The sequence below is a fragment of the Rosa rugosa genome, chromosome 1 (genome assembly GCF_958449725.1).
Source record: "Rosa rugosa chromosome 1, drRosRugo1.1, whole genome shotgun sequence".
In the NCBI taxonomy this organism is placed as follows: Eukaryota; Viridiplantae; Streptophyta; class Magnoliopsida; order Rosales; family Rosaceae; genus Rosa; species Rosa rugosa.
The window spans coordinates 5,362,152-5,385,217 of NC_084820.1; the positions used below are offsets into that span (position 1 = coordinate 5,362,152).

Here is a 23,066-nt window from a genome sequence, read left to right on the forward strand (position 1 = left end):
GCGGTTAAAAAAAAAAAAAAAAAAAAAAAAAAAAAGCTAGGCGGTTAAGCACAGCAGCTAGATGTGTGTGTGAGAGAGAGAGCTATAGAGAGAGAAAGAGAGAAACCCAAACAGAAACAACAGGACATAAAGAAAGAAAGTAAGGAAACCATGCCAAGTTGGTTTTAGTTTGGGAAAATAAAGCTCAGCTCAGCTCATCAAGGCCTCTCTCACACACACACACCTTTGTTTGAGCCTTGACTACAAAAGCAAAAGGCATGAAACGGCCTTCACAGCTGTTACTAATACAAAAGCAAACTAACCCCATCTCATATCTTTGCCATTCTAGCTAGCTAATAAGCTAATAGTTTTCTTTTATTTATATCAATTTATTGGAAGTATTTATCTCAATATTTTATGGTTGCGGTATTTTCATGGTAAAAGGTGAATGTCAATAAAGCTGATATATAAATTACTCAGACAAAAATTCTTAAGACCCCAAAACAAGACAGACATATATACTTCAACTTATTATTTTACACATGGACAGTAAGACTTTGAGTAATAGAGACGAAATCAGGAATTTAAAGTGCTAGCTCTCAGAGTTTTATTGTATATCAGATTTACTAAGATGCATAATACAGCCAAATTTTTCCTTCAAGGCAGAAAAAGATTGTGAAAATATATATATATATATATATATTAGAGAATAAAAGATAATAGGTGCTCACATGGGTTTTGAGATGGAGTGGTGATGATGATGCTTTTGCCATGAATGTTGCAGAGAGAGACTCAGAGAGAGAAAGAGGGAGAGAGATTAGATAGAAGATTGCTTGATATGCAAGGCAAATGAGCAGTGTACTTGATGGACCACCACCACCCCTTCTAATTAAAAACCTTATGCAAAATCATATTAAAAAGAAACCTAGCAGACTTGAGGCAGAAGCACCCCCAATTTATAAATTACCTCATCCCAAAAGAAATCATCATTTTTTACATGTACTATATATTTTGTATCCCTTTTTTAATTTCCAGCTTGTGTTATTTCTATTTAGAGGAGATATCTCAAGTACTGGACACTCATACCAATTGTGCAGCCTCTTCTATTCTCCTATATGAAAGAAGAAGGAGCTACCTTTATGTGGGGCGCATGACCCTTAATTGGCCTTTGGAAATCTTTGCTATCGAAAGTGTCTTGATATTACATCAGATGATGGTGAGCCTTCACGTTTATAACATCCATTCAAGCAGTCAAAATTAAAATGATGGATGGTCCAACATGCTGTTTACACAACAGATAGACGTCCATGATTGCTCATTTGTCTGATTTCCCTTTTATGCCATTCTTTCTTCTTTTTTGAGGTGTGAAATAAATGCGATATTTAAGATTGTAATCTAAAGTGTATCTGTTGAGATGTTAATTCACGTTATTCACTTTGATATTTAGATAAATAAATCATGACACATGGATTAGAATGCGCATTGAGTGTCTGAAAATCTAATCCGGCCAAAACCTTATGTCACTTTTGGTTACTTTTGAGTATCATTTCTCTTTTTTTGTTTTTTTCTTTTTTTTTTAGGTTAAAAGAAATGCAAATGCAAATTCAAAATCGTAATCTAAATCGTCTTATGTTGATATGTTAATTCACTTGATTCAATCTGATACTTGGATAAATAAGTCACGACACGTGGATCAGGATGTATAGTGAGTATTTAAAAAAAAACTAATCCGGCCAAACTCTTTCTGTCATTTTAGTACTTTACTACTTTGAGATTCCTTTCTTCGTTTCGAGGTGGTTAGAGCACCCACTACCTAATGACGAAGTCATGGGTTCGAGTCATCATGAGGGTAGGAGTGAAATCCTTTGATCATCTTTTAAAAAATGAAAAAAAAAATACGACATATTAATATCGTAGTCTAAAGCATCTCATGTTGATATGCTAGTTTACGTGATTCACTTTGATATATACTTTGATAAATAAGTCACGACACATGGATCAGAATGCACAGTGAGTTTTTTAAAAACCTAATCCGGCAAAATTCTTTTGTCACATTTTGTTACTTTGAGAGTCAGACTATTTGAACGACAAGTTTACGACGTGATGTAACCAACTCATATGATTAGTTGTTGCTTTTTTTACCAAGTAGTACTTGGTCATCTTGGATGATGTAAATTTTAATAAATTTACCCCAACTTGTTACTTATATTAACTGTATCACAACATGTATGTTAGGGCACAAAGTAAAGTATTACTTTTCTTTACTTTGGGATCGAGGCTCCTTCAACAATGACTGCAATGTGTAAAACACATTCAGGATAAAAGTGAAGGAGTAAATATCCATTAGATCCAAAACCCTTAAAGCTAGGATTGTTTCTCTCCTTTTGTCCCGAGGGAATGAAGAATCAGATTGTCCGGATCGGACCATCTGATAAGTTTATTTCTGACTAATTAACAGTCCTTTATTATGCTCCATTGATACTTTGCATGTGCCATGACCCATGAGTAAATATATCCAAAAATGTATTTAATTTGAGATTAGAAATACCATGTCCTTTCTTGAATGAGCCAAAGGGGAAAAAACGAGGGATGGAATATTAGCTACTAATTATGTAATGAGAGAATAAGGGCCAATGCAATGCAGAATTATCAAATATTCCAAGAACTTGCAAGGTAAGTGGATTAGTTAGGCACATCTTTACTAGGAAAATACTCCGTCTTTATGGATTTGAGTAAACATATGTATGGGAATATCTGTAACAAGTAGTTAGAATAATACGTGGTACATGTCAAGAAACTTATTAAAAATCAACCAATGAAAGAAAAATTCTGGAACTAACAAACCTTCCAATTTGCATTTTAAATTGAAACCCAAGTACCCAACCATACTTTACCTATCACCTATGTTGTATGTTGATATTCAACAAAAGCAGCTATGATATGATACTGCATGCACTTTTGAAGGTGTAGAGGAATTAATTAGGTTATATATGCTAGAAAAAGTTACTCAACATGATATCAGAAGGACAAGGACTTCTAAAACGTCATGATGTCCGAGACCAAACGAAATTGCTTCACCTAAATTGTTATTTGAGCACATGCCATTTCTAACCCAGGCGGTCAAAAAATGTTCGAAAGACCATAAGCATTCTGCATGCTTGCATTAGGCCGGCCACAAGATTTTGAAATTCAAGACGACGACGAGATAAAATGTTCGAAACACATACTTGTTAACATGTAGGTTGTAAGTTGTTGCTATGGAATGCAAAAGGAGACTATTCCCATGGCTGAGCCTGAGATGTAAGACTACGTTACGTTGGCACCAGAATTATGTTGTTTGGAAAGCAAACGACGTACTTTAATTAGAAAAACATTCATGAATGAGTTTATTATCATAATGGTGTTTGTGCATGTTTGCACATTTGTCATTACCAATAAGAAAATGTAGCTGCCAATGGGTGGTGGTTGCTGCGAGTGCCACTGGATGGTCGACATAAATGGAATACCCATTGCTCACATAATGATTTTCTTAAAAGTACAAAGTGAGAGAACAGGAGACAAAGAGAAGAATATAATTTTGTTTTTCTCTTTTCTTTTTCTTTTTTGTTTTCCTTTTTTTCCCAGTTGGACAGAGAATTTTACTATTTTTTGCTTTTATGCCCTAGAGACTAGTGAGAGATCATTTCATCGCTCTGGTAATCTTGTAAGGAAACGAAGAATACAACGGTGAGACATAATGTCTGATCACTGTGAATTCAAAAATACGAAAAACTTCTTAGAGAATTGCCCTAAATCTTATTCTCTCTACATTATAGTATATATGAATGAAAGAGTACGTGCAAGTTTTGCCATTTTAAGTTGGCACGACTCCTAATATTCGGGAGCAAGGCTGATGTTAGATTGTTAGGTTTATCTACTCCTATTTCTTCACCAATGTGTGTTTTGACTTTTGACTTGTCTATAAATTATTCAATAACAGAGAGGAATATGGACTCAACCAAAGACATATACTCACTGTCGGCCTAAAGAAATAAGTAAGGGAAAAACACGGCCCAAGATATCACTGATCTGTGACATTTCTTTGATCATATATGTATGCAGTAAACTAGCAAATCCAATCACAAAAGTAGTTACTAATAACAGTAACATGGATTTTGCTTCAGTGCTTACAAACTCTACCAGAGATCTATCATAATTTTTCTGTAGGATGCTTAAATATACACTTGTACGCCAACACTATAAAGACAGTAGGTAAATACCCAGTTCGGGAAATGAAAGCAATTTCTTTCAAGTGGTCTTCTTTGCTGACTTTGTTTTTACTTTGAGAGGGAAAATCTTTGGCTGACTGAATCATAGCGTGGGACTTTAGTGACTGCAAAATAGGATTGCGAAAGAACAAAGTTAGTTCCCAAAATCAATAGATGAAACTTAAACAGAATATCCCATGAGCGGGAAATTTTTGGGAAATTACCATCTCCATATGATGCCATTGTAAGAGGGGTCGATAAAAGCTTTTGAGCAGTTGAAGTAATATCCTCCAAAGAAACCTCATCTACAGCCTTCATGAGCTGTTCCAATTTCCTAACGAACAGGTAGAGTTAATAATATTAATATACCAGAAACATACTCATTTCAGGTGGTTTATGCAAAAATGCAAACAGGTAGGCAGGAACTGGTTTTGACACACCAAGGAGTTCCTCTAAAAATGTCTCTGTATGTGAGAGAGGGAGAGGGATACTGACTAATGGTGAGTACTCTTCTTCAGTAAAGGCCAGAACAACTCGATTTATGAAATAAATGCAGGTTTTGCACCTAATACCAATCATACAGTATACTGGTAATGAAAAAAGAGGTAGCACGATATGCATGCAAAAGGTAATCTGACAATTCATTTTCATTGGAGAAAACAACTAACAAGAAAGGTTCTCATTAGCAAAGTATTAAGCTTTGTTCATCTGATAGAGCAAAAACCCACAGATTCTTTTTCTTTCTCCATCAACAGATAAAAAGAGAAAAGATAGTAAACAGTCATGAGAGAGGCCATACCATTCATTGTACGTCAGGATTTGTCTCCCAATATCGTCTACAACAATCATCTACAGAATCATAATGAAAAGTAAGAAAATAACATTTAGAGAAAATCCAGATGCCTATATATACAGATCCTACAAGAATAAATAAAATATGGGTTCTTTTTTTTTTTGAAAAGATAAAATATGGGTTCTTAATTGCACTAATTGTTTACATACTCTAGATTCCAAATTCATAAGAATGGAAGACTTCGTTGACTGTTTAGCACGATCTAGCTGTACCAGGTCAACTGTGGAGGAGAGAAAAGAACATGTCAGTGACAGGTTTTCAATTCCAAAGTACAGCAAGGTGATTAAGAATATTAAAAAAAAATAATAAAAAAATAAAAAAATAACCAAGATAACCTTCTCCAGTTGTTGCAAGTGCAATAAGCTCATCTGCTGCTATATCAATGGCTTCTGTCACATAATCTGAACTCTGAAATCCACAGATAATTGCCAACAATCACTAATCACTATAGCATGCATAAAACATACAATTTAAGTTTGGATACTTTTAACAAGACAAAGGGACTGATAATCATAAAAAAGACCACACAAGTTCAAGATATGGCAATACCAAAACAGTTCCAGACAACTAACACTAACGCATGATATTCAGTAGTTGCTTACAGTGGAAGCTTGGATGCCAAATAAAGCACTATTGTTGTAGATGCTATTGATTGCTGACATTGACTTAACCTCGGGATTTTGAGCCAACACATGAATATCTGCTCATTACAACAGCACTTGTATTCAGATGCCGAGGTTATTTAATCCAAAAAAAAAAGGAGGAAAAACATGAGCAGTTCATTTCCAAATTAATGGTGTCACTGATATATAAAGTAATGGGATCCACTAATTCAGTGCAGTGTAATAACTTTGAAGGCGGAAGGCTGGGAAAGTTAGGGATCCACACGGGTTGAATGAAGAGAGGAGAGAGACAATAAAGTATCTATGCACTACATATGTATAAACAATTCCGCTCAAAACTAATGTCCGTGTTGTGTTTGAAACATGAAATGTTTGTTTGTGTTTTCTACTACTTACATAATCGCGAGTTCATCCCTTTTCCAGGTCCGCCGGTTGAAAAGGATTCACCTCCTCCCATTAGCATCTACAATAAGCTAGCTACATTATTGCTTCATAACTTTCTCTCCCATCAAAGGGTGTAAAACAAAATTGTTAATGTACATATAACAACCAACTAAGATGGAACACTTAGAAATACTCTAAGGAGATGCATGATATAGACCTGAAGAACATTCAAAATCATTGCATCCTTCATCCTAAGCCATCCACCCGGAAGTTCAAATGCAAGAGCAAAATGAGTATCCTGTCTTGCAAGGAAAATCAAATTTATAAGTTAATGGATGAACAAGAAAGGGGGATAGATATATTAGATCAGACATATGTGATACACACCCCTGATTCAGCTTGACAACGGTAGTCACCTCCAGTATACATAGATGTTGGCTCCTCAGCAAGAGGGACACTAGGGAGATCAGACAATAGTGGTTCTGCAATTTTTAGAAGTTCCTCATGTTCAACACCATAAGCGGCCAGCACCATCCTAGGAGCAGTATAATTTTCCTGAAAACAATCCATTCAAATTGAGAATGATTGACTATGCAACAACTAACTAGCACACAAACAAAGCTAAAGTTGGACAAAGTAACTATTAAACTTACGGCAACGAATTCCTCCAAAATTTCACTATCTAGTCTACTAATTGAAGATTCTTGGGCTAAGAGTGGATTCGCCAATCCACCCTTGTAACCAACAGAGTGAACTGCTTCCAAAACAAGGGCTTCAGGGTTTTTGGAGGCTTCATTAATATCATCTTTCACCCTGAGAAGCTGCAGATGATGATACCAATATCAGCTAAAAAGCATGGCAAAATTCTCAAACGACAAACAGGACAGAAGGATTGTGAAAACTTACCTCCTCATTCACTTCCCAATCAAGGAAAACAGGATTCCGAACAGAGTCAAGAAGCAGCTCTACCATTTCAGGAACATAAGTCTTCAGAGAACTAATGGTGTAACTCATCTGCTCCCGAGAAGCTGATGCTTGCACATTGCCACCAATCGCCTCCACCTCCCGCACAATACGCAAATGACTGCGGTTTCTTGTGCTCTTGAAAGCCATACGCTCCAGCAGGTGTGATGCTCCAGATGACTCTGCTGTCTCATAGACTGAACCACAATTAACATATAAACCTATGGAAGCTGTAGGTACCTAGTCAACAACCATCAAACAACAATGATCAGCTTAATTTCTAAATCCCCCTTTCCACGGAAATAAGTCAAACAACAATATTAGACTCCCGTTCATACCTCTGACTTCACAGAGGCTATTTTGACACCATTGGGCAGGGTCGTAATCTTGGGCTTCTCCGGTTGAACATAATCCGGCAATGCAGGCGGGAACTTAACACCTTCAAGTGGGAAATCCAGTGGAGGCATAGACCTGGACCGTCCTCCGGTCAGCCAACCAAACAAGCCACCCAAAGGAGACCAAGAAGGCTTCGTGGCAGCGGCAGCCGGACTCGAAACTTCACCCAATGTTGAAAATCTAGCCACTCCCCTAATGCCTGTCCGGCCCTGAATTATCCAAAAAATCCAAGCATAACAAACTCACATTCTATCACATCACCACCATAATAACCACATATACACCTAGCACTTTCTAATATCACAGTAACCATAACCTGAATCATAAACCCTAAACTCACATTTAAGCTCAAAATTCAAGTTCAACTTTACTCTTTCTTCTTATACTTCAATTTCTAAGCATCCAAACAACTATTAAGTTTCCGCATTACTAAAAACCACAGTGAATCATGAAAACGGAGACGGTTATTATATAATCGCCGGCCGATCGGTGACCGTTGATTAAGAATCTCAGATATTTTTGGGGAAAGGAGCGAAGTTACTGACCTTGAGAGCCCTGAGGCGTGAGGCGGCGGTCTTGTACATGGCGGCGACGCCGATAGCGGCTGAGAAATCGGGGGCTGTGACGACTGAAATGGAAGAAGAGTGGAGGAGAGTCGTCGCTTTGTGACTGTGATGTGATTGTGATCTGAGGCGGAGGAGGAGGTAAGACACGTGTGGAGTTTTCTAGAGGAAGAATTGTGGGTCGTTGGATTGAGTAGAAGAGACTGAGTGAATGTGTAGATGGACGAACACGGTGGTGCCAACTCAGCACTTTGTGTAATTTTCGTTTTGGGCTCGTTTGGGTTTTCCTCAACCTCAACTGGGTCGAGAATAAAGGGTTGTAGTTTTCTTGTATAACAAGAAAAATCTCAAGAAAGGAATTTCTCAAAAAGCTTCAAACATTTTTAGGTTTAAATTTTTAACAAATTACATATAAGTTATTGACAAAAGATGACTTAACAAATATATCCTTTAAAGATTGAATTAAACATATAAGGACTAAATCTTACAAATAAGGACAATGTGCTCTCTACTTGCCACATGTCATGAGTTAATTTACATTTTTACCCTTAACTACTTATTTTGACTTCTAATCCATTTATAAGGATTAAATCTTACAAATAAGGACAATCTACTTTCCACTTGTCACATGTCATGAGTTAATTTACTTTTTTACCCTTAATTAATTCTTTTGACTTCTAATCCCTTCATGTCACTTTTTTTTTTCTTAGAATAATCTCTTTTATGTTACTTTTTTTTCTTCTGAGAATAATCCGTTTATGTTACTCTTTTTTTTTCTTCTGAAAATAATCCCTTTATGTTATTTTTTTATCCAGAGAATAATCCGTTTATATTACTTTTTTTTTTTAAGAATAATTCGTTTATGTTACTCTTTTTTTCTTTTTTTTTGAGAATAATCCCTTCATGACACTTCACAAAACCTCACTCTCCTACTACTCTCATCTCATCGCCTAATCCTACTACTGCACTTGTCCAATCCTGCTACTGCCCACGCTGCACTCATACTCGTCCAGTTCTGCTACTGCACTCTTACTCGTGTTATGCTACTGCACTCGTCATCGCCTAATCCTGCATTCCTGCTAGTGCATTAATTCAATCTTGCTATTGCACTTGTTGTACTCATACTCGTCCAGTTCTGCTACTTGTGTTCTGCTACTGCACTCGTCATCGCCTATTCCTGCTACTGTACTCGTCCAATCCTGCTACTGCACTCATACTCGTCCAGTTTTACTACTGCATTTGTACTCGTGTTCTGCTACTGCACTCGTCTTCGTCCAATCCTGCTACTGCACCTCATATTCGTCCAGTTCTGCTACTGCACTCATCATCGCCTAATCCTGCTACTGTACTCGTCCAATCCTGCTACTGCACTCATACTCGTCCAATCCTGCTACTGCACTCGTCATCGCCTAATCCTGCTACTGCACTCGCTGCAGTCATGCTCGTCCAGTTCTGCTACTGCCCTCGTACTCGTGTTCTACTATTGCACTCGTCATCGCCTACATTATCTTCTTTCTTGCCCTTTTTGTTTTTGTCTTTCTTTGCTTCCAAGTACCTGAACACAAAAAGCTGGTCATTAATCCATAGATTATATCATTGACAGTAGCCGATCATATCAAAGTAAACTACAGAACCTGTGATACTAAATTCATGAATCTGCTTTCAATAATAATAAACTGCACAGTAGCACATAACAATAATAAACTGCACACAGTAGCACATAACAATAATATGTACTTCACACATAGCAAGATAAGAACATTGATATAACAAAACCAGAAGCCAGAACAATAATAAATTGCACAAATAAACTTCAATTGAACACCGTAGCACATAACAATAATAAACTGCACACAGTAGCACATAACAATAATAAACTGCACAAATAAACTTCAAATAAACTGCACACTAATAAACTGCACAAATAAACTTCAAATAAACTGCACACAGTAGCACATAACAATAATATGTACTTCACACATAGCAAGATAAGAACATTGATATAACAAAACCAGAAGCCAGGACAACAAAAAGCCATAACCCAAAATGGGGTAAGTTCCAAAACTGCAATAGAAGATGCATAGATAATCAATATACATGGAAAATATATCCCTTCAAAGATTTGACATAAGCTAATAACTAATAAGCCTTATGCCCTTACAGCCAGAAAGCAGACCATCAACATACTCGACAAAGAAACCATTGTCCATTTGACAGAACAATATCCGGGCAACTAAAGCAGTCAATATTCATTTCATGTGTCCATTTGACATCAGTCAACACACCATCGTCTTTCATTTCATGTTAAAAGCAGTCATAATCTCAAACAACTAAAGCAAGATCAAATCTTCAATATCAATAGTTCAATACTAATCTTCCACCAGATATGCACACACAAAAAAAACAGTAAGAAACAACACAGAGCAATATAATCAATATACCATTTTCAGAAGAGGCTACTGCTTCCCCACACTCCAAACTGAGTGCTACTGCTTCAAACGGCACAATCCTAAAGGTTTTCTGAAAATTTTCAAGGTTATGTCAGTCAATTGTATAATTAGCCATAGTGATTTCCACATCCAAGAACCAACTGAAACTACCGTCAACTATTAAAACACTACCGGAAATCTTTAAACCCTAACTGAAAGGAATCCGAAAAATTTTCTCAAGTCGGTGCCGATAAATTGTCAAATTAACTTCAATTCATTTCCAAGAAAGAACTAATCTTACAAAATTACTCAGAGAATTAAGCGAAAACCCCAAGAAACTCGAAATTAGAAAAGCGGTACTGACCGGAATTCACGATCACGAAGCCGATCAGATCGTCGCCGTGAATGGTGAGCGCGTCGTCGTCGCCGGCGCGATTCAGATTGGAGTAAGAGGCTGAGGTTGAGAACGAACGATCCGGCAAAGTCGCAGATGACGCGAGCGAAGGTTGATTCCGGAATCAAGCTGAGTGCTACTGCTTTGGACATTTTGCAGTGCTACTGCTTCGGAGATTCAAGCTAGATCCGTCGCTGGAGTTTTTAGGGTTTCTGATTTGGGGTTGGGCATTTTGCGTTTTGGGATTTTAGGTTTTGGTTGTTGGATTGTGGCAGTGGCATGAGCGTAAATTGTAATAAAAACTGAGCATTTTAGTCATTTTCTATCATAATTCGAAGCCAGGCCCTGCTTCATTTGGTTTTGGGCTTGAGTTTGTGTCCTTATTTGTATAAAACAAATTGAAGGTGAGTTTTCTGTGTTTATATCTTTGGTCAGGTGCTACTATGTAATTTTCTATTAAATTTTACGTAAGAAATGAAAAAAAAAAAAAAAGATGGACGGTAAAAACTGTAAAATCACTTCACTACACCAAAATTTTTGTTTGCTTTTCAGACCGATATAGAATTGGAATAGGTTTTGGTATTTTCATGTGGATGTTTGGAACATTACTGGAAATTTAATTCATGATTAATTGTCTGTTCTTATTGTAGTGTTTGGTCATTCATAAGAATGAAATACAAAATTATAATTTTCGATAACACCCCTTTTACTAATTAGAGTAGAAATATGACATCAACTTAAAAAGAATATTGGAGGGAGAATATAAATATTTTAGAGGGATAATTTATGTGATTTTGCCTTTGACAATGAGAAATGAAATTAGAATACGACCTCTGACTAGGTAATTCTATTCAGGCTTTATGAGGGAGTCAATTCCAGTCAAATCTCATTTTTCATTTTCTTTCCAATCTCTAATTACAATCAGATGGCACATCTAAATGAAAAATGAAATTAATTCTCATTTCATACCATGATTTCTTGCCATCCAAATTGGGCCATATACTTAGTAAACGCAAGAATCTCATATATTGGAATCATTCTCATACATATATATGTTTTTTTTTTTTTGACTTTGTCAAGGGGAACTCAAAAGCTTCCTAGGCCCAAGATAAACCCATTTGGCGCATGTGAAATGCTCCAACTGTGCATTGCAGTACAGTGCCTGGCCACTTTGACAGTTTCGGGGTTCGAACCTAGGTTGGGGAGCACACCCAACTAGGCAAGAACCACTAGGCCACTTGCAGTGGTTCATACATATATATGTTAGTTACGCAGGAAATCACATACACTGGGATCATTCCCTTCATTTCCTTTCTAGATTTCTAAGTAAATAAATGTGTCAGAAGTCTCTATCAAGTATCACCCCAGTTCTTCAGCAAAACTATTTACTGATGGGTCTGATCCTTAATTGCTTTATTTTCTTGTTTACCGGTAGAAATAAATATGACATGCGAAAAAGCCTGAGGTGGATATCACATTAAGGTATTTTATTACAACTATACCAATTCCCATATTTGACTTGGTTCAAGAATAGAAGAATTTCTTGTTAGTTGGTCTCAAAACCATGGACTAGACTAGACTGCCAGGAACACATGTAAACTTGTAGTCAATGTCCTAAAACCAGCAACTCATGCATAGGGTATTGGAAACCGAGCTTGTAATCTTGGTCCCCCTTTTTAACAACTCAATTTCAGCAACCTTAAGTAAGCAGCATCCAAGAATTTGAATAAATCCTTTTAACTAGTGAAATGAGACATCGATTCCTGTTTAAATATTCTATTTGGATATTGACCATGCCACTCCCTTCTTTTTCTGTTGCAAGATACAGTATATAATTCTATGGAATCTTGCCAGCTTGGAACCAAATTCAGATCAAATTGATTTCTAAAGCTTGAAGATGAACATGAACATGAATGAACACTCTTGATATGTCAAAGACTCTTAATCAATAAAGGTATGACATATTATGCATGGAAATCCAAATGCTTAATATTCCAATAGTGATCATAGAATGCTTATTGCTTGAAATGGAAGGGAATATTATCATTCTTTTTTCTCATGGACAAATGGATAAGTAGTACTAGTGGAAGTCTCTGTTTCAATTCTGTCCCTTTATATGGTACCTCTTTGTTCATAGTTCATATTTAACTAGCAATTGATGGGTAAAGAAAACAAGGCCTTTGGATAACAGAACTAAATGCACAATGCATTTTTTGCAGCAAAACAAAGCAAAAAAGAGAGCAAAACAAAGCAAAAAAGAGAACAAATTATGCTATCCCTTAATGTAGTTTTCTGAATAAATTAGAACTGCCATCTATCTCGTCCTACTTGTCCTGCAGATGCCATTATTCTCTAAAAATAATATTCACCTTCTTTTTTTCCCCTGAACATCAATTTGCATCCTCCTATTGCAATGGCTACCTATATACAAATAGAAGCATGGTTCTGTCCTAATGTGTTTCAAAAACCACGAAACTATGGCAGTGGCAATGATTTCTATTTCCTTGACCCAAGATTATTGCTCTTTCAAATGGGGGTTGCCAAATGGTAAGTTCTTACTTCTCATCCAAGTATCATATTTCTAGTTGCTACCTAACAAATGGTTGCCAATAGACTTGTGTTCTGCTATTTCAGGTTTTTTGCGGAAACAAATTCTTACAGAAACCTCCACTACTGCCAAACCCAAGTTTTCGTGCCCTCCAATTCTTGAAGCCAGCTTTAAGAAAACAGCAATTCATGTTTTATCTCCCAATAAATCTTCACCAAGCGTGATGATGCCGGAGTTACTTGACGGATGGAACGACGAATATGGTGGAGTCATAATTAATCCAGAGAGCTTACCCATGAGTGCAAATGCTTTTGCATCTGCTGTTCAGGCTTCTCTGTCCAACTGGAAAATGAAGGTCTAATTGATGTGAATGAGACACTATACAATGCTAATATGAATATACCTATAAACCTGGCCATTATATAACAATACCAAAGATTGTTGATACCACTGAAAAGTTGCAACTTTATTAAAAGTCTGATCATAAACCATGTATGTAACCAAATTAACTGTTAAATGTGCAAAGCAGGGGAAAAAGGGGGTATGGCTCAAAATACTAAAAGAGCAAGCTGATCTTGTCCCAATTGCAATTCAGGTAACAATTCGATAATCCTTGTCTGATTATCTGTTACGATCATTGCAAATGTTTCTTTTCAAACCAGAACTGAACATGAAAATTTGTTAATCACCACATGTTCTGTATTTAGGAGGGTTTCAACTTTCACCATGCTCAACCAGGATATGTTATGCTAACATACTGGATTCCAAATGAGCTTTGTATGCTTCCCGATAGCCCTTCACATCATATTGGTATTGGAGCTTTTGTGATCAATGACAAAAGAGAGGTATATATAAAAATGATCATTAATCACTAAGAAATCTTTTGACCACAACAAGGACCATTCAGAAGTGAGAAGTCCTAAAATTTTGTCTAACATATGGAATTTCATTAACATTAATAGGTTCTTGTGGTAAAAGAGAAGTGTCCTTGTAGCTGCTCTGGTGTGTGGAAATTACCAACTGGTTATATCAACAAGGTAAAATATGTTATAGAATTTGATCACTATGTTTCAACATAAGTTCCTCAATACTTCTGAAGACTAACAATGATGCTATCTTCTTTACCCAGTCTGAAGATATATTCTCTGGTGCTATAAGAGAAGTGAAAGAAGAAACTGGGGTAAAAATTATATTCATCATTCTCTATAGTAGTATTGACTTTATCTTTGTTATCACTTGCTTGATTCATAGTCAACCCATTTCTCTTCATCACTGCTGCAGATTGAGACAACTTTCCTTAAAATGGTAGCTTTCAGGTAAGACTTCTCTCATACATATCTAAGACGTACCTTAACGAAGCATGTATCAATTACTTGATATACATTTTTGACTCATTCCCTTACAACTTAAGCTTTGTCTAACAATATGAGCACGACATAATCCCTAACTCGATCTTCTTCTATTTGCTTATTTCATATTTCCTTCTCCTGTTCAACTTGGAAGACATGCACACAAGGTTGCATTTGAGCAGTCAGACTTGCTATTTGTGTGCATGCTTAAGCCTTTGTCATCTGAGATCACAATTGATGAGAAGGAAATCCAATCTGCAAAGGTATTAGATTGAGTCCCATTTATTCACTTATTTTCTGATAATGATTTTGCTTTTGTTTTCTGCTAATGATTTTGCTTGGTCTAGCTATAATTAGTTTTTTTTTTTCTTTCTCCCAGTGGATGGCTCTTGATGAGTTTATTGAGCAGCCATATTATGAAGATGACCACTTGTCAAATAAGATAATTGACATATGCATTGCGGCTTATGAAGACAACTACAGTGGATTCACTGGTCATCAGCTCAACTCCAAAATTGATGGAAGATTATCCTATCTGTATTGTGACCATGTGAATTAATACATATATTTAGAATTCCATCTTCTCTTATTCCATAGGTCAATATACAACTCCTGCACGAATCTAATAGACTCTATTATAAGATGGTGAAACCTTTGATTTGATCATGCATTTGTCGTCTATTTCCATTGTTAATTATTTTAGGACGAAAAAAGAGAATATCATTATATTCAACTCTTTGAGAGAACATTTTGACAGAATGAAGAACCAAAACTCCGAAAGCATCCCTTCTATGCGTCTAAGAGGTGGAATTCTTATGGCTTCTTACTTGTACTGTTAAAATCGGGAACTATTGTTCATATAATAAGGAAAATCGGTATATCGAAGGTAACCCAATTTGATATAGTAGTAGACTGCAGCTCTTTTTTTTTTTTTATCAGATAAACAACTCAAATGCTACAACTAGTCTTTCGTGAGTCGAACTCACAACCTCCCACTTTCAAAGGGAAGACTATGCCACTAGACCAAATGGTATTGGGCTAGTAGACTGCAGCTCTTAGTCATATACTAATTTTTTTTTTTTTTTTTTTTTTTAAATGACTGGTTCGGCTGCCCTTACACCATATACTAATTTAAGACCATGCTAAGATAGTTTACTAATATGCATTATATCGAAACAATTTACTTGATATACAATATATTAATGCACCGTAGACGAATTTTTAAAATAAGTGTTTCGAAGAAGGAAATGTAAGTATGTTGATAGTAATTAAGTAGTTAAACAATTTTGACTTAGCTAGTGCTATCAAAAATAATCTTGTGGATGAATGGTTGAGACCATTGAATTACATGATAGAACGCAGAAAAATTTTCATTCATAGAGATCGACAGTAAAATGAACTTATGATCAACAGTTCAACACCATATGAAAATATAGAACAAAAATATTCCGCATTAGAAGCATATTCTAATGAGACTAGATCAAAAGTTCGGTCTCTTGCAACACCATAAGAAAACAAATCAGTTTAATGTCATATCACAAACCATCAATAGAGCCTAAACACATGTGAATGATTACCGACTAATCCATCAATCACTCATAATTAGTTTCCACCTCCATATATTAAGCGTAAAACCCTGACTTGTCCTTTCCCTCCATGAAACTCGCCTTCTATTTCTGCTTTTCTCCCCAACCATAACAATCACTTTCCCTCACAATTCCTGTGAAATCATGCAAGTCTGCTTCTGTAGAAAGCACTTTTCAGCTGCAGCCCACGTTATCCAAACCCACCGAACCACGTCACTGTTTTCCGGGCAAACCAGGATTGACCAGCCCGTGAAATATTTATTTTCCGCACCGCGCCCCAAAATATCATTGGTCAACCTTTATTATATTTCCACTTTCATATAAAACTTTAAATTTACTTATCTCCCACGTCTACTACTTCATTTCCAAGCCGTTAAAGTTTCTCGAATACTATAAATTTCCAAACTGGGTTTTGGTTTCTTCCCCAAGCATCTGTGAAGAAGCGTCACGCTCACCTTTTTCTGTAGTCAAAAACTCAAAACCTTGAGCCACCGGTGTTTTTCAAAGCAGCCCCCGGCCCTATTCTCTGTTCTTTGTCCTATAAATTTGAACTATGGTTCCAAATACGACTTCAAACTACTCGTCGTCTATATCTGCTGCTGCTACCCAATGGACTCTCTCTACTCTTCTTCGTCTGCCATCATTTCTCTGAAGTCTCCAGGTTCGGATTCAAGCTCTGTTTCTAGGAACTCGTTTACTAGTTTTTCCGGGTCGGGTCATAAAGTCGGGTCGTCTGGTGTTGTCATGGATCGTAAGGCTAAGATTGTGGAGGGGGACAATGGCTACGTTCTTGAAGACGTGCCGCATTTCTCTGATTACATTCCCAATCTTCCGGTACGTCGTCGTTTCTCAGTTTCTCTCTTTCTCTTGATTTGTAGCTGTTGTTTGTGTGATGCTGAATACTGAATTCCCGCCAAAAGATGGATACTTTGTGTGGTTTATTGTTTCCAATTGTGAATTGTGGTAATGGGTTGTTTTTTATGGACTTTTGTAGACTTACCCAAATCCATTGCAAGACAATCCTGCTTACTCTGTAGTCAAGTAAGTTCTTTTCATGTTCATTATGGGTCTTTCTAATATCTGTGGCATCCAGATTTGGCTAATTTGTAGAATATGGGTGTTTGTTTGATATTGCAGGCAGTACTTTGTTAATATGGATGATACTGTTGCCCAAAATGTAAGCTTATTGCTACTGTTATTGATTTTTTCTTTCTTTCTTTCATTGATCTAAACTCGGTCCCTCTTTATTTTGTCGGTCGAGAGTATGTCTAAGTATTATTGTTTCTCCTCTCTTGTGCTTGTGCAGATTATTGGTCACAAGAATAGTCCAAGGGGCATCCATTTTCGGCGTGCTGGACCACGTCAAAGAGTATGTTTTCGAGTGTATAGTTGAATTGACTAGGCAGTGTGTGCTGTCAATGACTCTGTTGCTTCTTGTTGTTCAGGTGTATTTTGAGGCTGAGGATGTTCATGCGTGTATTGTGACTTGTGGGGGTCTATGCCCTGGACTCAACACTGTGATTAGGGAGATCGTATGTGGTTTGCACCATATGTATGGTGTAAAGAAAGTTTCAGGGATAGTAGTAAGTGATTACTGCACTATTTCATTTCCCAAATTAGTCTGAAATATGAGATTTAAAGATCGATTTGAATCAAGTATCAATTGGTTCTGTATATTATGTGACTTAATGGCATCATTACTGGCTAATGAATTTGTAGGGAGGATACAAGGGTTTCTATTCTCGAAACATAATTCCTTTGACTCCAAAGAGTGTGAATGATATCCACAAACGCGGTGGAACCATCCTTGGGACATCAAGGGGTGGCCATGACAAATCAAAGATAGTTGATAGCATTAAAGATCGAGGAATCAATCAGGTCCTTATTTCCAAATTAGATACTGCTATTCATGGATCGAAACTTTTTGTATGCATTTCTGCTGATCCAGTTCCCCTTACCACTGCGTGAACTTGTTACAGGTTTACATAATTGGAGGAGATGGAACCCAGAAGGGAGCATCTGTAATATATGAGGTAACATAACTTTATAAGAATTCAACTCTCAATATCATGAGAATTACTGTACACTTTTCTTTGATATTTCATATTAACTTTAGATCTTTCCAAGCTTTCTTTTCTCTTGGCCAAAGTGGTATATATCTTTAAACCACTAAGAGGCAGATGCCATTTGCTTCTGCAAATTTATTTCTATAACATTATGAACCTTGTGATTTATTCATCATGCAGGAAATTAAAAGACGTGGTCTCAAAGTAGTAGTTGCTGGAATCCCCAAAACCATTGATAATGACATTCCGGTACATTTCTTCGGTTAGCCTAGCTATATGTTGTTGATTTTTTCGCATTGTTTTGTCACAAATGAACACAATCTTTTGTTAACTGCTGTCTCTTGTTGCTACAGGTGATTGACAAATCCTTTGGCTTTGACTCTGCTGTTGAGGAGGCTCAACGTGCAATTAATGCAGCACATGTTGAATCTGAAAGCTTTGAGAATTGTATTGGTGTTGTGAAGGTGATGGGTCGGTATAGTGGTAAGTTCCTGCTTTCTCATGACATCCTGCATTTTCAAAATCCTTGATAAACTTTTAATGTCTGGGAACTGCATGTTTTGTTATGAGAAGTACGACATTATATTTCCATATGATGTACTTTGCTGACTGCGCCATCCCTTATATTCGATTTAATCCGGAAGCTGTGATGCAGGGTTTATTGCTATGTATGCAACGCTTGCAAGCCGAGATGTAGACTGTTGCTTGATTCCAGAATCACCCTTTTATCTTGAGGGTCCTGGTGGACTGTTTGAATACATAGAGAAACGACTCAAAGAAAATGGGCACATGGTTATTGTCATTGCTGAAGGTGCTGGCCAGGAGCTTCTATCTGAAAGCATAAGCTCTATGGACAAACAGGATGCTTCAGGAAACAAGCTCCTCCAAGATGTTGGCCTCTGGATTTCCCAGAAGATCAAGGTTAGGAGTCTGATGTCACATGCTAACTTCTCATCCATTTTAAGTTGGTAAACTCAGTTCCACTAACACTACTTTTGGTCTTTTTCAGGATCACTTCTCGAAAAAAAGTAAAATGGCGATAAACCTCAAATATATAGGTTAGTTCACAAATTTTTGCTTATACATAAAACTGTGAAAATGTAAGAAAGACTGGAACAATCAATCAAGCCTTGCACTTCATTGTTTGCAGATCCTACATACATGATCCGAGCCATTCCGAGCAACGGTTCTGATAATGTGTACTGCACACTTCTTGCTCAAAGTGCTGTCCATGGAGCAATGGCAGGCTACGCAGGATTTATAGTAGGTCCTGTCAATGGGAGAGAGTGTTATATACCCTTTCATGTGAGTACTGCCTCAGGCCTAAAATGACACTTTACTTTTCGATAAATAATTGTCACTAAGTTATTGTTGGGTGGTTGATTTGCAGAGAATAACGGAGGAGCAGCGCCAGGTTGTGATAACAGACCGAATGTGGGCTCGGCTCCTATCTTCCACACACCAACCAAGTTTCCTGAGTACTAAAGATGTCATTGAGGACAAGAGAGATGAAGAAGTTCATCAGGAACATTGTTCAGATAAGAACTTGGTGAACAAGGAAATCAGTTATGCCTGTAATTGACATCATGAGTACTACATATACGGCTCCTTAGATTGGCAATCCCTTTATTTTGGTGCAATTGTCTACTTCTATGTTGTTAGAATCAAAATGCATAAGCAACTCTTTTGTTATGAGAGGAGGCTCGAATTCGGGTGGGTGTGGGATAGAGTGTTTTACAGCTGAAGCTAGTAAGCTTTCACAAATTTGTAAGAGATTTTGTATTTTTGTTGTCAGGCGAATAAGATCTGGCTGCTGGTTTTGGAAAATAATGTGATTTCTATGCTCCCAACCAAGTATACATCTTGTGTCCTCATTGTTTGACAATATGTTATCAATCAAGTTCTAAGATAACAAATAAATATGATACCCAACCAGCTTCCGGCCTCTCCCAAAACGGCGACAACAATATATTTTTATTTTTGAGAATGCGATGACAACATATATATATATTGGGATTGTGTGTGGAAAAAATAAAATTTCATATCATAAAAGAAACACAACAACATAAAGAATATAAGTTGTTGGATATTCATAATAGTACCGAAGTCTTTTGAGATTAGTAGGGACATCCAGATGATAATATCGATATAATGCCTAAGAGTGTACAATGAGGCTTATTAGTCTCAAAATAATAAACAAAAAACTCTTTGTTGCTACAAAACTCATCTCAAAATTGTTTCCGACAAAATTGTGTTGGCAAACGTCTCAAAAATCTTGTAGGTGCCAAATTTCGTCAGTCTAAAAAATAAAAGCATAAGAAACTTCATCAACAAAACCATCAAAATCAAAAAACAAAAAAAAAAAACAAAAATAATTGTATCAACGAATTTTGGTGGGTGAAGTTTCAAATTAATTTTTATTTTCTAAAGGAAAATATAAAGTACTAGACCCTCTTCTCTTCGAGTCAGGGAGGTTGAGTTTTCTGCAGAAACAAAACAAAAACAAAAGAGAAGAGGAGAGGAGAGAGAGAGAAGAATGGGGATCAGATTCATATTGATGGTGAACAAACAAGGGCAGACCCGTCTTGCCCAATACTACGAATATCTCACCCTCGAAGAAAGGCGAGCTCTTGAAGCTGAAATCGTCCGCAAATGCCTCGCCCGCAACGAGCAACAGGTCCCTCTTATCTCTCTCTCAATCAATTTTCTTTCATAAATTGCTCTGCCCTCTATATTATATCATCTCAAAAGATTCAAACTTTGATTCCAAATCTGGTCTGATTTTCCTCTATTTAGCTCTGCATCTGAAACTCCCAAATACCCAGTTGTTCAGTTCTGGTTTCATTAGCGAATAGTGGAATTGGGATCCAAAGTTTGCAATTCTGTTCAGATGTTAAATTGTGGCCAAAGTCTACAACTTTATGAATGTTAAACAGTCGCTACATGATCCATGATTTGCACTATGCTGTATTGTTGTTAATGTCAATTGTCACTAGCTCTTTTAGAAGTTCATATCTTTAGGGTCTTTTCATATGTGGGAGTTCACTATTTGCATTGGTTTGTGTGATTCTTACCTCTGGTTGTTTCTTTGCATTACATATCTGTGCCAATTTTCTGGGTCTGTTTAGAGATTTGAAGTTGAGCATCATGAGTATATCATCATGCCTTTTCTTTGTTCTTGTTTGGTTTTGTTATCATTAGGTGCATATAATCATATGCCTGTTTATTGTTGCTGATTTTGGTTCCTTCTTGTGTGGAACAGTGTTCATTTGTCGAGCACCGGAATTACAAAATTGTTTACAGGCGCTATGCTTCACTGTTTTTCCTGGTTGGAGTAGACAATGATGAAGTAAGTTGCTTTTTGTCACTTAAGTTACTTTCTTTCCTTTATGATCAGTTGATGCTTTCATTTTGGACAAGCTTTTGTTTACAAAGAGATCAAGTCCTAGAATTTGAGTGGATCTAGCATGCCCTATGCAATGGACAGGGAGATAGAGAGGGGTGAAGAAGAACTTGATCCAAAGCTCTTCTAATATGAGCAAAATTTTATTGAAAGCTCTGTCTTTTTATCTCATATCAAAACCTATCCTCTAGTTTCCCATTGTTTTCTCAATGCTATGTAACATTGCAGAATGAGCTTGCAATTTTGGAATTCATACATCTGTTAGTTGAAACCATGGACCGCCATTTTGGCAATGTGGTAAGTTTGTTTGCTTCTGACTTATGATTTCATTTGCATTTTTTGTTTCTTTTTAGTGCTCCACACTTATGGCTTCAATAGAGTGATTTTGTTTCTCTTCTCACTCGAATTTGCAGTGTGAACTAGACATCATGTTCCATTTGGAGAAAGCGCATTTCATGTTGGAGGAAATGGTCATGAATGGGTGTATCGTCGAGACAAGCAAGACTAACATCCTGGCACCGATACAGCTGATGGACAAGACCTATTGAAAAGATGCCAAATTAAGTGCTAGACTGCCTAGGGTTGTATCGAGCTTCTTGGCGGCCAGGCTTACATTCACTCATGTTCCCTGTTCTGTTGTACAATAACTGGAAAGAGAATTGAAGTCGGTCATAAAGTATGGTGGTTTATTTTATCGCATGACAGCATTTTGGTTTGTACTAGGGGACTCTTATCATAGCAGTCATGCATGAATCTACAGCCTTGTATTTTGCGCACACTTACTGAAGCTTAGCCAGCATCTGTAGTTATGAAATCGACTCCTGTTCATATACGGAATCAATTCATTGTCCGTAAGGTTAGTAAATTCAAGATTGGAGAGGATTAGGAGTGACTATTGTTTCTCACCAAGTAAATGCAGCACAAATCCGATGAGGACTTGAAATCCCACGGTACAGCAAATAGTAACCCTTTAAGAATCCAGATTTCGTTAGGTTTCAAATTTTCGATCATCTTCTTTTAAGTACCACCATCCAATATGTAGGTCTCTCGCTCGCACAAACCCAAAGTAGTCTTTGTACATCGACATATTGGTGTCATGGCTTTGAGTGATATGTTTATTATGCGGCTTGGCATTTGTCTTCATGGTAAGTAGTAACTTCCCTACCAGTATGCTGTTGCATCTGCGTGCTCTGCGATTATAAAAAGCGCCGAAGAGAAGAAGACATCGAACGGGGCTCAGTACCAACAATAACTACTGCTGTAATAACCTCATCTTCCACTTA

General features: G+C 36.9%; 4 protein-coding genes across 4 annotated transcripts; 3 read left to right on the top strand and 1 right to left on the bottom strand.

Annotated features, from left to right (window-relative positions):
• Window positions 1-4,039: 4,039 nt before the first annotated feature.
• LOC133712293 (mitochondrial-processing peptidase subunit alpha-like) lies at window positions 4,040-8,150 on the bottom strand. The gene is made up of 13 exons (XM_062138408.1): window positions 7,991-8,150; window positions 7,388-7,654; window positions 6,993-7,289; window positions 6,740-6,907; window positions 6,474-6,641; window positions 6,304-6,384; window positions 6,099-6,165; window positions 5,682-5,779; window positions 5,415-5,487; window positions 5,229-5,299; window positions 5,026-5,075; window positions 4,451-4,560; window positions 4,040-4,351 (listed from the first exon to the last, which is right to left on the bottom strand). The coding sequence occupies exons 1-13, from the start codon at window positions 8,027-8,029 to the stop codon at window positions 4,296-4,298; spliced, it is 1,545 nt and encodes a 514-aa protein (XP_061994392.1). The 5' UTR covers window positions 8,030-8,150; the 3' UTR covers window positions 4,040-4,295.
• Window positions 8,151-13,054: 4,904 nt separating this feature from the next.
• LOC133727100 (nudix hydrolase 8-like) lies at window positions 13,055-15,305 on the top strand. The gene is made up of 9 exons (XM_062154727.1): window positions 13,055-13,378; window positions 13,466-13,734; window positions 13,909-13,974; window positions 14,087-14,224; window positions 14,342-14,416; window positions 14,509-14,559; window positions 14,661-14,695; window positions 14,883-14,991; window positions 15,108-15,305. Exons 1-9 carry the CDS (start codon window positions 13,285-13,287, stop codon window positions 15,285-15,287), a joined length of 1,017 nt encoding a protein of 338 aa, XP_062010711.1. The 5' UTR covers window positions 13,055-13,284; the 3' UTR covers window positions 15,288-15,305.
• Window positions 15,306-16,676: 1,371 nt separating this feature from the next.
• LOC133712303 (ATP-dependent 6-phosphofructokinase 6-like) lies at window positions 16,677-20,237 on the top strand. Its single transcript, XM_062138415.1, has 13 exons — window positions 16,677-17,148; window positions 17,309-17,355; window positions 17,452-17,491; window positions 17,621-17,683; window positions 17,760-17,897; window positions 18,034-18,192; window positions 18,294-18,347; window positions 18,561-18,629; window positions 18,734-18,863; window positions 19,036-19,301; window positions 19,390-19,438; window positions 19,531-19,685; window positions 19,771-20,237. Exons 1-13 carry the CDS (start codon window positions 16,924-16,926, stop codon window positions 19,960-19,962), a joined length of 1,587 nt encoding a protein of 528 aa, XP_061994399.1. The 5' UTR covers window positions 16,677-16,923; the 3' UTR covers window positions 19,963-20,237.
• Window positions 20,238-20,836: 599 nt separating this feature from the next.
• Window positions 20,837-22,565, top strand: LOC133712323 (AP-4 complex subunit sigma). The gene is made up of 4 exons (XM_062138431.1): window positions 20,837-21,057; window positions 21,643-21,729; window positions 22,012-22,080; window positions 22,197-22,565. Exons 1-4 carry the CDS (start codon window positions 20,917-20,919, stop codon window positions 22,329-22,331), a joined length of 432 nt encoding a protein of 143 aa, XP_061994415.1. The 5' UTR covers window positions 20,837-20,916; the 3' UTR covers window positions 22,332-22,565.
• Window positions 22,566-23,066: the final 501 nt, after the last annotated feature.

Excerpts from the sequence above, each read along its gene's own strand:
- LOC133712293 (XM_062138408.1), bottom strand. The coding sequence starts at position 8,029 with ATGTACAAGACCGCCGCCTCACGCCTCAGGGCTCTCAAG. Across the intron at positions 5,488-5,681 it reads TTGGCATCCAAGCTTCCACT|AGTTCAGATTATGTGACAGA; the intron begins GTAAGCAACTAC and ends TGTGGATTTCAG. Across the intron at positions 5,300-5,414 it reads ACTTGCAACAACTGGAGAAG|TTGACCTGGTACAGCTAGAT; the intron begins GTTATCTTGGTT and ends TCTCCTCCACAG.
- LOC133712323 (XM_062138431.1), top strand. The coding sequence starts at position 20,917 with ATGGGGATCAGATTCATATTGATGGTGAACAAACAAGGGCAGACCCGT. Across the intron at positions 21,730-22,011 it reads TTGGAGTAGACAATGATGAA|AATGAGCTTGCAATTTTGGA; the intron begins GTAAGTTGCTTT and ends GTAACATTGCAG. Across the intron at positions 22,081-22,196 it reads ACCGCCATTTTGGCAATGTG|TGTGAACTAGACATCATGTT; the intron begins GTAAGTTTGTTT and ends TCGAATTTGCAG.
- LOC133727100 (XM_062154727.1), top strand. The coding sequence starts at position 13,285 with ATGTGTTTCAAAAACCACGAAACTATGGCAGTGGCAATGATTTCTATT. Across the intron at positions 14,225-14,341 it reads TGATCAATGACAAAAGAGAG|GTTCTTGTGGTAAAAGAGAA; the intron begins GTATATATAAAA and ends TAACATTAATAG. Across the intron at positions 14,696-14,882 it reads CTTAAAATGGTAGCTTTCAG|ACATGCACACAAGGTTGCAT; the intron begins GTAAGACTTCTC and ends TCAACTTGGAAG.
- LOC133712303 (XM_062138415.1), top strand. The coding sequence starts at position 16,924 with ATGGACTCTCTCTACTCTTCTTCGTCTGCCATCATTTCTCTGAAGTCT. Across the intron at positions 17,149-17,308 it reads ATTACATTCCCAATCTTCCG|ACTTACCCAAATCCATTGCA; the intron begins GTACGTCGTCGT and ends GGACTTTTGTAG. Across the intron at positions 17,684-17,759 it reads GTGCTGGACCACGTCAAAGA|GTGTATTTTGAGGCTGAGGA; the intron begins GTATGTTTTCGA and ends CTTGTTGTTCAG.